This window comes from Girardinichthys multiradiatus, chromosome 9 (assembly GCF_021462225.1).
Source record: "Girardinichthys multiradiatus isolate DD_20200921_A chromosome 9, DD_fGirMul_XY1, whole genome shotgun sequence".
NCBI lineage: Eukaryota > Metazoa > Chordata > Actinopteri > Cyprinodontiformes > Goodeidae > Girardinichthys > Girardinichthys multiradiatus.
The window spans coordinates 48,378,239-48,393,393 of NC_061802.1; the positions used below are offsets into that span (position 1 = coordinate 48,378,239).

Sequence of the window (15,155 nt, forward strand, 5' to 3'; positions counted from 1 at the left end):
CGCAGGGGACAACTTCCGGGTCGCCTGCCTGAAAATCATGCTCAATGATACCGGTTGTCATCAGTGCAATTGGCACAAAGATACCCTAGGCAAGAGGTTGATGATCGACTTTATAGTTGTGTCTTCAGACACTCAGGTGAAGAGAGGGGCTAAGCTGTCCACCGATCCCCACCTGGTGGTGAGATGGATCCGCTGGAAGAGGAGGAAGCAGGACAGACTTGGCAGGCCCAAGCGTGTCGTAAAGGGTCTGCTGGGAATGTCTGGCAGAGCCTCGGCCATGGATGTATTCAACTCCCACTACCGCTTTGAACATTTTCCAAGGGAGGTCGGAGACATAGAGTCCGAGTGAACTGTGTTTTCTGCCTCTATTGTCGATGCTGCTGCCTGTAGCTGTGGCCATAAGGTCCGCGGTACCTGGTACCTGTCATGGCCGCAAACCCCAATCCCGGTGGTGGACACCGGCAGGAAAGGATGCAATCAACCTGAAGGAGGTGTTCTATCAGCTCTGGTTGGCTTGTGGGACTTTTGAGGAGGGTGACAGATACCTTTAGGCCAAGCATGCTGCAGCCCAGGCTGTGGCAGAGGCAGAAACTCTGGCCTTGGAGGAGTTAGGTGAGGCTGTGGAGAAGAAATACCAGCCGGCCTCAAAGCGATTCTGGCAAATTGTCCGGCGCCTCAAGAGAGGGAAGCTTTGCTTTGCCAATACTGTTTACAGTAGGGGTGGGGAGCTGCTGACCTTCAGATTATCAGGTGTTGGAAGGAGTTCTTTGAGGATCTCCTCAATCCAGCAGTCACGCATTTCCTGGTGGAAGCAGAGACTGGGGACTTGGAGATGGACTTGTTCATCAACCAGGCTGAAGTCACCAAGGTGGTCAAAAAGTTCCACCCTAAGTACCTCAAGCCTATGGATGTTGTGGGGCTGTGCAGGCTGACACGCCTCTTCAACATTGCATGGTGGTAGGGGATACTAGCTCTGGATTGGCAGACTAGGGTGGTGGTACCCCCTTACAAGACGGGGAATCGGAGGGTGTTCCAACTACAGGGGGAATCACACTCCTCAGCCTACCTAGTAAGGCCTATGCCAGGGTGTTGGAGAGGAGGTCTGGTCGATAGTTGAACCTGGGCTTCAGGATTAACAGTGTGGTTTCTTTCCAGCAGTGACACTGGACCAGCTCTACACCCTCTAAAGGGTACTCGAGGGTTCATGGGAGTTTGCCCAACCGGTCCACACGTGTATTGTGGGCCAGGAGAAGGCATTCGACTGTGTCCTTTATGGTGTCATGTGGGTGCACTCCAGGAGTACGGAGTTGGGGGCCCTTTGCTAGGGGCCATCCGGTCTCTGTACGAGCAGATCAGGAGATTGGTTCACATTGCCGGCACTAAGTCGGACCTGTTCCCGGTCCATACTGGATTCCACCAGGGCAGCCCTTTGTCACCGGTCCTGTTCATAACTTTCACGGACAGGACTTCTAGGTGCAGCCAAGGGCCAAGGGTCTGGTTTGGGGAACAGTGGATTTTGTCTCGTTTTTTGGCAGATCACATGGTTCTGATGGCCCCCTCTAGCCAAGACATACAGCAAGCACTGGGGCGGTTTGCAGCCCATTGTGAACCAGCTGGGATGAGGATTAGCTCCTTGAAGAACGAGGCCATGGTTCTCGAAAGGGAGGCTTGCCCTCTTCAGGTTGTAAGGAGTTCAAGTATCTTGGGCTCTAGTTTATGAGTGAGGGGAGAATGGAGCGGGAGATTGACAGACGGATCGGTGCAGCTGCCGTAGTAATCAGGACACTGTGCTGGTTCATTGTGGTGAAGAGAGATCTGAGCTGAAAAGCGAAGCTCTCGATTTACTGTACAATCTACGTTCCTACCCACACGTATGGGCATAAACTTTGGGAGTTTCCTCCGCTAAGTGGCTGGCCATCTGGGAGGAGCTCAGAGTCGTGCTTCCTGGACATCTCCCCTGGGAGGCGTACCAGGCATGTCCCTCCGAGAGGAGGTCCAGGACACACCCCAGGACACGCTGGAGAGACCATGTCTCCTGGCTGGCCTGAGAAGGCCTTGGGCACCCTGTGGAGGAGCTGGAGAAGGTGTGTGGGGAGAGGGTCTGTACAGTCTGGGCATCTGTACTAGGTCTGCTGCCACCATGACCTGGTTCCAGATAAAGTGGAAGACAACGAGTACGAGTAATATGTATATGAAACTATCTGACTTCATAAATATTATTTAAAGGACTCATACAGTAATGTCCTAGAGTAATTAACAGCAATAAAATACTTTATTTCCCTTGTAATGAATGTATGGCATTTGTCATCTGATAAAAGTGAGGTGTTGTCTCACCAATGGGCGGAATAGCAAGGTTCAATGGAAATCTGAACATCTAAGGACAGAGGCACATGATCTAAAACAATAATTGAATGGTATGATACATATGTCACCTTTGGCAAAGGTTAACCATCTAAAAAGAAATAATCTATACAAGAGAATATCAGGTGCACATGCGAATAAAAAGGGTATTGCCTACTGCTGAAATTACAAAATATCTAGGTATCAACATAACCACTATTCAACAGCAAATTGCAAAGACCCTTAGCCATTAGTGATTGGGTCAAGCCAGGTTTAGAACAATCTAACTGAGGCTCAATAATGCAATTTATCCCCCCTCCAAAAATCAGAAAGTAGTCACTCAGGGAAGGCAGATTTTCAAACAGCTTGTTCATAAAGCAAGGATTATCAAAAATTGATGCATATATATGAACCAATAAGACAGACACATGAAATGGAGTACCTTAAATGTTCAAAAATCTGCTGTGCATGTCATAAATGGTTTTAGTTAACATAGATAGAGCAGATTTACCGATCAAGATGGCAACCCCTCTGGCCTTAGAGTTGGAACTAGAATGGAACAAATAATATATCCTGACCGTTTTATGTCTCTAGATGCCACATGTGATTTTTGGGGAAATTTTCAGACTTACGTTTTTGCAGATAAGCCATGCCCACATTGGCCAATCATTACAATATTGATAGAATAGTCACAGGGTGGTATCCTAAAGATATTCACCAAATTTCATGAGAACCTATTCAGCCGTTTTGGCTATATACATTTTTCTACATCTAAAGCCCCATAGTTCTGGATCTTGCTGAAAATTAGTCCATACATTAAATTCAACCAACCTGGGTTGGTATAAACTTTTTTTATAAATTGTAAACTGTTTTCAAGATAAGCCCAATAACGTTTTTTAGCTTCACAAATGTTTACATATAACTCATAAATTCTAAATCATTTTGAAAAACTGTCCACATACTTTGATTGGCTATGTCCTCAGTCATAGGTACAGTTTTGCTTTAATTGGTTTTGCTTCTTAGTAAGACTTAGAAAATAGGTTTTGAATATAACACAATATTTGTACTATTCAGCATAACTGTACTATTTTGTTTCAAAACTCACAATATTTAGAATGACTCAAGGAACTTGCAGGAAAAAACAAAAAATATTTTCCTAATTTTTCTCTATATGTAGAGGGTAAAATTTTGTGTACATTCTGTAATTTGCCTGACAAGATCTTCAAATTTCAAAGAGTTCAAAGATAAAATGTGGGATAACCAATATTAGCCTATAGGCCACAACCACTTTATTCCTATTAAAAATATGTCCTCATGGGAAGGTCTTGAACATATGTAAAAAGTTTTGTGTAAATACCATCAATCTGTTTATCGTTCGTTCGTCGTCTTCCGCTTATCCAGGACCGGGTCGCGGGGGCAGCAGACTCAGCAGACGTCCCTCTCTCCAGACACCTCCTCCAGTTCCTCCAGGAGGAGCCCAAGGCGTTCCCAGGCCAGCCGAGAGACATAGTCCCTCCAGCGTGTCCTGGGCCGTCCCCTGGGCCTCCTCCCGGTGGGACGTGCCTGGAACACTTCACGAGGAAGGCGTCCAGGAGGCATCCGGTATAGATGCCCGAGCCACCTCAACTGGCTCCTCTCTATGTGGAGGAGCAGCGGCTCTACTCCGAGCCCCTCCCGGATGGCCGAGCTCCTCACCCTATCTCTAAGGGAGTGCCCGGCCACCCTACGGAGGAAGCTCATTTCAGCCGCTTGTATCCGTGATCTCGTTCTTTCGGTCATGACCCAAAGTTCATGGCCATAGGTGAGGGTAGGAACGTAGACCGACCAGTAAATTGAGAGCTTTGCTTTTCGGCTCAGCTCTCTCTTCACCACAATGGACCGGCACAGCGCCCCCATTACTGTGGCAGCTGCACCGATCCGTCTGTCGATCTCCCGCTCCATTCTTCCCTCACTCGTGAACAAGACCCCGAGATACTTAAACTCCTCCACTTGAGGCAGGAACTCCCCTCCAACCTGAAGAGGACAAGCCACCCTTTTCCGGTCGAGTACCATGGCCTCGGACTTGGAGGAGCTGATCCTCATCCCAGCCGCTTCACACTCGGCTGCGAACCGCCACAGCGCATGCTGTAGGTCTTGGCTAGAGGGGGCCAGCAGGACCACGTCATCCGCAAAAAGAAGAGACGAAATCCACTGGTCCCCAAACCAGACCCCCTCCGGCCCTTGGCTGCGTCTAGAAATCCTGTCCATAAAAGTTATGAACAGGACCGGCGACAAAGGGCAGCCCTGCCGGAGTCCAACATGCACTGGGAACAGGTCCGACTTAGTGCCGGTAATGCGGACCAAACTCCTGCTCCGCTCGTACAGGGACCGGATGGCCCCTAATAAAGGGCCCCCGATTCCATACTCCTGGAGCACCCCCCACAGGGCATCACGAGGGACACAGTCGAATGCCTTCTCCAGGTCCACAAAACACATGTGAACCGGTTGGGCAAACTCCCATGAACCCTCGAGCACCCTGTAGAGGGTATAGAGCTGGTCCAGTGTTCCACGGCTGGGACGAAAACCACACTGTTCCTCCTGAAGCCGAGGTTCGACTATCGGTCGGACTCTCCTCTCCAATACGCTGGCGTAGGCCTTACCAGGGAGGCTGAGGAGTGTGATCCCCCTGTAGTTGGAACACACCCTCCGGTCCCCCTTCTTATAAAGGGGGACCACCACCCCAGTCTGCCAGTCCAGAGGCACTGTCCCCGACCGCCACGCAATGTTGAAGAGGCGTGTCAACCATGACAGCCCTACAACATCCAGAGACTTGAGGTACTCAGGGCGGATCTCATCCACCCCCGAAGCCTTGCCACCGCGGAGCTTTTTAACCACCTCGGTGACTTCAGCCTGGGTGATGAAAGAGTCCAACCCCGAGTCCCCAGCCTCTGTTTCCACCACGGAATGCGTGATGGCAGGATTGAGGAGATCCTCGAAGTACTCCTTCCACCGCCCGATAATGTCCTCAGTTGAGGTCAGCAGTCTCCCGCCCCCACTATAAACAGTGTTGGCAGAGCACTGCTTCCCCCTCCTGAGGCGTCGGACGGTTTGCCAGAATCGCTTCGAGGCCAACCGGTAGTCCTTCTCCATGGCCTCACCGAACTCTTCCCAGGCCCGAGTTTTTGCCTCTGCCACAGCCCGGGCCGCAGCACGCTTGGCCTCACGGTACCCGTCAGCCGCCTCAGGAGTCCCACAAGCCAACCACAGCCGATAGGACTCCTTCTTCAGCTTAACAGCATCCCTTACTGCTGGTGTCCACCACCGGGTTCTGGGATTGCCGCCACGACAGGCACCGCAGACCTTACGGCCGCAGCTATGGGCAGCAGCATCGACAATAGATGCAGAGAACATGGTCCACTCTGACTCTATGTCTCCAACATCCCCCGGGATCTGGTCGAAGCTCTCCCGGAGGTGGGAGTTGAATACATCCCTGGCCGAGGGCTCCGCCAGGCGTTCCCAGCAGACCCTCACTATGCGCTTGGGCCTGCCGAGTCTGTCCGGCTTTCTCCTCCTCCAGCGGATCCAACTCACCACCAGGTGATGATCAGTGGACAGCTCAGCCCCTCTCTTCACCCGAGTGTCCAAAACATGCGGCCGAAGGTCTGATGATACGACAACAAAGTCGATCATCGACCTCCTGCCTAGGGTGTCCTGGTGCCAAGTGCACTGATGGACACCCTTATGTTTGAACATGGTGTTCGTTATGGACAATCCGTGACTAGCACAGAAGTCCAATAACAAAACACCACTCGGATTCAGATCGGGGAGGCCATTCCTCCCGATCACGCCTCTCCAGGTGTCACTGTCGTTCCCCACGTGGGCGTTGAAGTCCCCCAGCAGAATAATGGAGTCCCCGGGAGGGGCACTATCCAGCACCCCCGACAGGGACGCCAAGAAGGCAGGGTACTCTGCACTACCACTCGGCCCGTAGGCTGAAATGATAGTCAGAGACCTCTCCCCAACCCGAAGGCGCAGGGATACAACCCTCTCATCCACTGGGGTAAACCCCAACACGAGACGGCTGAGCTGGGGGGCAACAAGCAAACCCACACCAGCCCGCCGCCTCTCCCCGTGGCCACTCCAGAGTAGAAGAGAGTCCAACCCCTCTCAAGGAGATGGGTTCCAGAGCCCACGCTGTGCGTGGAGGCGAGCCCGACTATTTCTAGTCGATATCTCTCGACCTCCCGCACAAGCTCAGACTCCTTCCCCCCCAGCGAGGTGACATTCCACGTCCCTAGAGCCAGCCTAAGCATCCGGGGATCGGGCCGTTGAGGTCTCCACCTTCGTCCGCCACCCAATCCTCTTTGCACCGGTCCCTCACGGTTCCCCCTGCAGGTGGTGGGCCCACTGGAGGATGGCCTCGCGTCTCTCGTTCGGGCTTGGCCCGGCCGGGTCCCGCGAGGAGCAACCCGGCCACCAGGCGCTCTCCGACGAGTCCCGACCCCAGGCCTGGCTCCAGGGTGGGACCCCGGCTCCGCCGTACCGGGCGACATCACGTGCCTCGATATTGTGTTCTTCATGAGGGGTTCTTGAACCATTCTTTGTCTGACCCATCACCTAGAACCTGTTTGCCATGGGAGACCCTACCAGGGGCATTTAGGCCCCAGACAACATAGCCTCTAGGATCATTTGAGCACTCAAACCCCTCCACCACGTTAAGGTGACGGTTCAATCTGTTTATAACATTTATAAAACTAAATGCATAGGGACAACATCTCATCCCTTACTTGCAATTGACTGTCAATTGATTGTCTGGAAATCATGAAATATGGTAGTGATCTAGTCAATTAACTTTTGTGCTAGTTCATGATAAAAGTTTGTCCACGTGCAGCTTCCACATTAAAACTTTTTTTTTCCATATTCTTTTGTTTGCTGCTTTTAAAGACGCTATGTACCGTATACATGTATAGTACATGCTGATCAAGCCTAAAATATAGGCACAGATATCAAAAACAGGTTTTGCCTTTGTGGTGACGAATCAAAAAATCTAGTTAGGCGAAAATGGGCATTGCCAAAGTCACGTGATGCAGCATCCCCCAGGAAGCAAGGTAATATATAGGTTTGAGTCTGTGCCTTAAAGTTCGGGAGTTATAACCAAAAAGGAATGTCCTTCGTAATAGCGCCCCTTAGTTATGGGGGGGATGGAGGAATGAAAATGGTATAATTTTCATTCCCCCCTGGGGACTTATAGAACCAAAGCGCTTTCCACTACATTCAGTCATCCAGCCATTCATACACACATTCATACACTGACAGTGGTAAGCCACAAGCTACATTAAAAAACTGTACAACCACAAAATCTTTAGAAAAACAATAGATTTCCCTACTCTGCTTTAAGCAGCAAAACAGCCATGCCTTGCATGCCTGTATACTCGCTCCAATGGGCTTGGTTTCCCAATTATTGATTTAAACTACTAAAAAGTATGTGAGCAGATTTTAATTATACTTGGTGTTTTTTATTTGGACAGTGATAGGTCATGGAAGTGATTCTAAACCTTCTCTTTCCTTCTCAATGATAATACATGACATATGAACTACTGTTGACATCTAATTATTGATAATGACACCAAGACTTAAGTTATACCTCTGTCTGAACCATAGATGGCCTTTGAGTTCGGAGAATCTTGACTGTGTGAAAGATGTCAACCACGCCTTCGTACCTCATCCTCTCCAACACGATACTCAGAGTGATGAATATTCCAGTCCGTCCAACCCCAGCACTGATAGACACAAATTACATATTACTAAGATCATCACACAAACGTTAGGATACACCCACTGGGTAAATTGTACTAAAAAACATTATAAACAGGCAGCAAATACAGGTCCTTCTCAAAATATTAGCATATTGTGATAAAGTTCATTATTTTCCATAATGTCATGATGAAAATTTAATATTCATATATTTTAGATTTATTGCACACTAACTGAAATATTTCAGGTCTTTTATTGTCTGAATACGGATGATTGTGGCATACAGCTCATGAAAACCCAAAATTCCTATCTCACAAAATTAGCATATTTCATCCGACCAATAAAAGAAAAGTGTTTTTAATACAAAAAACGTCAACCTTCAAATAATCATGTACAGTTATGCACTCAATACTTGGTCGGGAATCCTTTTGCAGAAATGACTGCTTCAATGCGGCGTGGCATGGAGGCAATCAGCCTGTGGCACTGCTGAGGTCTTATGGAGGCCCAGGATGCTTCGATAGCGGCCTTTAGCTCATCCAGAGTGTTGGGTCTTGAGTCTCTCAACGTTCTCTTCACAATATCCCACAGATTCTCTATGGGGTTCAGGTCAGGAGAGTTGGCAGGCCAATTGAGCACAGTGATACCATGGTCAGTAAACCATTTACCAGTGGTTTTGGCACTGTGAGCAGGTGCCAGGTCGTGCTGAAAAATGAAATCTTCATCTCCATAAAGCTTTTCAGCAGATGGAAGCATGAAGTGCTCCAAAATCTCCTGATAGCTAGCTGCATTGACCCTGCCCTTGATAAAACACAGTGGACCAACACCAGCAGCTGACACGGCACCCCAGACCATCACTGACTGTGGGTACTTGACACTGGACTTCTGGCATTTTGGCATTTCCTTCTCCCCAGTCTTCCTCCAGACTCTGGCACCTTGATTTCCGAATGACATGCAGAATTTGCTTTCATCCGAAAAAAGTACTTTGGACCACTGAGCAACAGTCCAGTGCTGCTTCTCTGTAGCCCAGGTCAGGCGCTTCTGCCGCTGTTTCTGGTTCAAAAGTGGCTTGACCTGGGGAATGCGGCACCTGTAGCCCATTTCCTGCACAGGCGTGTGCAGGGTGGCTCTGGATGTTTCTACTCCAGACTCAGTCCACTGCTTCCGCAGGTCCCCCAAGGTCTGGAATCGGCCCTTCTCCACAATCTTCCTCAGGGTCCGGTCACCTCTTCTCGTTGTGCAGCGTTTTCTGCCACTCTTTTTCCTTCCCACAGACTTCCCACTGAGGTGCCTTGATACAGCACTCTGGGAACAGCCTATTCGTTCAGAAATTTCTTTCTGTGTCTTACCCTCTTGCTTGAGGGTGTCAATAGTGGCCTTCTGGACAGCAGTCAGGTCGGCAGTCTTACCCATGATTGGGGTTTTGAGTGATGAACCAGGCTGGGAGTTTTAAAGGCCTCAGGAATCTTTTGCAGGTGTTTAGAGTTAACTCGTTGATTCAGATGATTAGGTTCATAGCTCGTTTAGAGACCCTTTTAATGATATGCTAATTTTGTGAGATAGGAATTTTGGGTTTTCATGAGCTGTATGCCAAAATCATCCGTATTAAGACAAAAAAAGACCTGAAATATTTCAGTTAGTGTGCAATGAATCTAAAATATATGAATGTTAAATTTTCATCATGACATCATGGAAAATAATGAACTTTATCACAATATGCTAATATTTTGAGAAGGACCTGTATGTAGCTATTAAGGCACTCAAAGATGTACTCCAGCAATTATTAGGAATCTCAGAGACAGCACTTAAAACTATGTGTTAAGATGCTTTTTATATTTAATCAGAAATATGCCCATGAAAATTGTATTTGGTTAGTTTCCCTGTGTATTATATTTTGTTGGGGAATGATTTCAATGTGTGATGGTGCTGCTGGGTATGTAATTGTCTGAGCAGCTGCAGGATCAGACACATTAATTGGAGTAAAGGAGGCAAACTAATGGGTTGGACCTTCACCCCCAAATAAATGTCCTTGTGCTGTGTAATAGGGGGAAAGGGTTTTCTCAATTTAACACTCTAAATTCAATGTGTTCACTCATTCACAAAACATATTTTACTGATGTCTTACATTAAACTGCTATCTTTGCTAATTCTTTAAAATAAATATTTATAAACCATCCTCCTGTGCCGTTTCCTCTTTTTTGTTATAACCCAGGTTGTGAGCCAGGTGGGGACCAAATGGGTGTGTGTCAGTTTAGATTACATTTTGTGGCATTTTGCAGACTTAGTTTATATTCATTTTGTGGCTTGTCTTTCAGATTGCTGTAATTGTTGTGATTTCATTTATATGTAAACTTTGGAATAGTTTAGAATAGTTTGAACCTCCAAACCATTTTGTTTTTAATAAACAATTACAAATGTGCAGCACCTGTTGTGACAGATGCTTTTTGGAGTTTTGGTGCACCCCCATTCCGGTGTGCTTTTGTTTGGATTGGCACATGGGTTTCACCCGCTCTGATCACGTAGGGAATTAATGAAGAAAAGGACAGGACATAATGTGGAAGAGTCTGACTTTATAAATTGTTTAGATACAGGTCCTTCTCAAAATATTAGCATATTGTGATAAAGTTCATTATTTTCCATAATGTCATGATGAAAATTTAACATTCATATATTTTAGATTCATTGCACACTAACTGAAATATTTCAGGTCTTTTATTGTCTTAATACGGATGATTTTGGCATACAGCTCATGAAAACCCAAAATTCCTATCTCACAAAATTAGCATATCTTTAAAACGGTCTCTAAACGAGCTATGAACCTAATCATCTGAATCAACGAGTTAACTCTAAACACCTGCAAAAGATTCCTGAGGCCTTTAAAATTCCCAGCCTGGTTCATCACTCAAAACCCCAATCATGGGTAAGACTGCCGACCTGACTGCTGTCCAGAAGGCCACTATTGACACCTTCAAGCAAGAGGGTAAGACACAGAAAGAAATTTCTGAACGAATAGGCTGTTCCCAGTGTGCTGTATCAAGGCACCTCAGTGGGAAGTCTGTGGGAAGGAAAAAGTGTGGCAGAAAACGCTGCACAACGAGAAGAGGTGACCGGACCCTGAGGAAGATTGTGGAGAAGGGCCGATTCCAGACCTTGGGGTACCTGCAGAAGCAGTGGACTGAGTCTGGAGTAGAAACATCCAGAGCCACCGTGCACAGGCGTGTGCAGGAAATGGGCTACATGTGCCGCATTCCCCAGGTCAAGCCACTTTTGAACCAGAAACAGCGGCAGAAGTGCCTGACCTGGGCTACAGAGAAGCAGCACTGGACTGTTACTCAGTGGTCCAAAGTACTTTTTTCGGATGAAAGCAAATTCTGCATGTCATTCGGAAATCAAGGTGCCAGAGTCTAGAGGAAGACTGGGGAGAAGGAAATGCCAAAATGCCAGAAGTCCAGTGTCAAGTACCCACAGTCAGTGATGGTCTGGGGTGCCGTGTCAGCTGCTGGTGTTGGTCCACTGTGTTTTATCAAGGGCAGGGTCAATGCAGCTAGCTATCAGGAGATTTTGGAGCACTTCATGCTTCCATCTGCTGAAAAGCTTTATGGAGATGAAGATTTCATTTTTCAGCACGACCTGGCATCTGCTCACAGTGCCAAAACCACTGGTAAATGGTTTACTCACCATGGTATCACTGTGCTCAATTGGCCCGCCAACTCTCCTGACCTGAACCCCATAGAGAATCTGTGGGATATTGTGAAGAGAACATTGAGAGACTCAAGACCCAACACTCTGGATGAGCTAAAGGCCGCTATTGAAGCATCCTGGGCCTCCATAAGACCTCAGCAGTGCCACAGGCTGATTGCCTCCATGCCACGCCGCATTGAAGCAGTCATTTCTGCAAAAGGATTCCCGACCAAGTATTGAGTGCATAACTGTACATGATTATTTGAAGGTTGACGTTTTTGTATTAAAAACACTTTTCTTTTATTGGTCGGCTGAAATATGCTAATTTTGTGAGATAGGAATTTTGGGTTTTCATGAGCTGTATACCAAAATCATCCGTGTTAAGACAATAAAAGACCTGAAATATTTCAGTTAGTGTGCAATGAATCTAAAATATATGAATGTTAAATTTTCTTCATGACATTATGGAAAATAATGAACTTTATCACAATATGCTAATATTTTGAGAAGGACCTGTATGTTTGTTTTTCACATTTGCTGCAAGAGGATAAGGCATGATTTAAACATTTACATTTATGTTTTGACCAAACAAAACTGCTTTGTAAAAAAGTGCTTTGACACGGAATAAAAAAAATCATAAGGTCTAGAATAAAACGTCTATAAATAATGTAAAAATATCAGGAAGTATTTTCAGTTCAATTTGATTCTATTCAGTTTCTTTAAATAGCACCAATTCACAACACAGCTCAGTGTGAGCGGCCATCTGCCAAGACCGACTGGGGGTTTGAGAGAACAGAGCAGACACAAAATTAACACAGAAGACTAATCCAGGACTACTTTCTATGGGTAAGATAAGTAAAACATTAAAGGTTGTAGCTCCTTTAGTGTCTTCATCTAGGAGAGAAAGACAGCTAAGCAGATGAACTCTGAGCCAGATTTTAGTCTAGAGTATAAAAGCGAGCACATACAGTTAACAACAGTAAAAGCTCAGCCAGTAGCTTTGTCAAGGAGAGACAGGGTTAAACAATGAAAAACAGGACCGATTGGATCATCTGTAGAAGGAGAACATTAAGTTGTTGGCAGCAGCAGCTTGGCCTATGACCCCCTCCAGGAAGGTGCTTCAGCTAAACTCAGAGCCAAGTCAGGTGTAGCTTCTAGAAGGAGAAGAAATAGAGAGAGAACATAGAGTTAAATGCTGAAATAACAGCAAATAATGCAAAATTGGGGAGTAGTATGAGAATGTAGCAGAGAGAGTGAAAGTGGTCATTATGTCAGTAACCCTGCAGTCTGAATACAAAGTGATCTGTTAGGAATATATGGAACTATCAGATCTCTGATGGGCTTTATATGTGAGAAGGAAAATTTTAAATCATATTCTGGATCTAACAGGGAGCCAATGAATGAAAGCTAAAACAGGAAAAATATGATCTCTCTCATCCTGAAGTTCCTTCAACAGTCTTGTTGCAGTTTAAATTATACCAAGTATAATTATTATTGACTTAAAAAAGTCAATAATAAAATCAATTTTGGGCTTTTAAATGCATTTTTTGGACATCCTGATAGTCAAGAATTAAAATAGTTAAGCCTAAAAAGTAACAAATTCATGCACTAGTTTTTCAACGTCACTCCTGGACAGGATATTTCTAATTTTGGCAATATTCGGATGGCAAGCGAAGGAAATCCCAGGAACCTGTTTAAAATGGGATTTAAATGACATGTCCTGATCAAAAATAACACCATGGTTTTTCACTTTATTACCAGAGGTCAATTTAATGCTGTCCACATTAATTGATTGACTAAGTTTATTTTTCAAAGATGAGAACTTATGTCTTGTCTAAATTTAGAAGCAGAAAATATTAAGTCATCCATGTTTTTATGCTATGACATGCCTGTAGTCTATCTAACTGATTGGGCTCATCAGGATTTATGGATAAATAAAGCTCATCAGCATAACAGTGAAAATGTATCCTATGCTGTCTGATGATTTTACCTATTGGAAGCATATATATAGTGAAGAGAATTGGCCCAAGTACTGAACCCTGTGGTACTCCACAATTAACCCTGGAGTTTAAAGAAGATAAATCATCTTTAAACTCCAGGAACCTGTCTGACAAATAAAATTTTAACCAGCCTAATGCTGTTTCCCTGATCCCTACAGCATATTCCAGCCTTTCTAAGAAAATATTGTGATCGACTGTATCAAATGCAGCACTGAGATCTAAGAGGACAAGTACAGACACAAGTCTATCTGAGGCCATAAGAATATCATTAGAGACTTTCACTAGTGCTCCCTGATGAGCCCTGAAACCTGACTGAAACTCTTCAAACAGATCATTGCTGTCTAAATGCTCACACACTTGATTAGCAACTATTTTCTCAAGAAGTTTATATAACAACAGGAGATTGGATATAGGTCTGTAATTTATTAAGTCATCTTGATCAAGCGAAGGTTTCTTGATTAAAGTTTTAGTTACAGCTACCTTAAAAGCTTATGGTGTCGTGATGTAACATTTTGGACTTTGTTGTGGTTTTGTGTTTTGACTTTAGTTTGGTTTTGTACTAATTTTTGGTTGTTTATTTCCTTCTACTGCCTCCTAGTGTTTGTTGTTTTCTCTCCCCTTGCTTCTAGTTCCTTTTGTGGTTGCTTTCCTATTTCTTGTTATGGTTTTCTTCTTCTTCTTCTTCTTTCTCTCCCTGGATTCTCTTGTTTAGTTTCTATAGTTCTAGTTTCTACCTCCTGTTAGGTCAGCTTTAGTTAATGTTTACATCTTGGTTTGTATTTAAGTCCTCACATCCTCTGCCTCATTTCCCTGGTTGGTTTAGTCAGTGTTTGTTTAGTTTTGTTTACTTTGGTACTTAGGGTTTCTTTATGTTTTCTTTAGATAGGTCTTATGTTGTGGTGTTCTCTTGTTCCCTCTAGTTTCTCTGTTTACTTTAGTTAATCATTATTCTAGGTTCTCATGTTTCTCTGGTTATTTATCTCTGTCCATAGCTTCATTTAGATCTGGTTCCCTGGTTCTTGTTTATTCAGTTCTTTGCTTATAGTTTTGTCTTTATAGTCATGTTCCCTTTTGTTTTATAGCTTGTTCCTCTTATTTCCTCAGTTCAGCCTGGTTCACACCTGTTTTCCATTCTCCTCTGATTACCTGACTCTCTGTCTCATTGGTTCATACTTCACTCCCCTCTGTTTATAAGCTCTCTGGTTTTGATTGCTCTTTGCTGGTTCCTTCCGTTCATCTACCCTCGTCTAAGTGCTTTGTCTACTATGTTCCTGCAGAGTCAACTTTGTAAGTTTTTCGATTTTCGACTTGCGTTTTGTACCTGCAGTGTTTTTGCTACGTCTTTGGATTTATCTTTGAATAAAGAAGACTCCTTTAAACATGCTGCTGCCAGCTCTTGTCTGT

The 15,155-nt window shown here is 45.3% G+C and overlaps 1 protein-coding gene across 1 annotated transcript in view; it reads right to left on the minus strand.

Annotated features, from left to right (window-relative positions):
- Positions 1 to 15,155, minus strand: part of ptprfa (protein tyrosine phosphatase receptor type Fa) — a 351,241-nt gene that overhangs the window by 11,696 nt on the left and 324,390 nt on the right. The window contains exon 26 of the mRNA XM_047374177.1: positions 7,964 to 8,099. Within this exon, the coding sequence (XP_047230133.1) occupies positions 7,964 to 8,099 (136 nt within the window). The remainder of the gene's footprint in view (positions 1 to 7,963; positions 8,100 to 15,155) is intronic.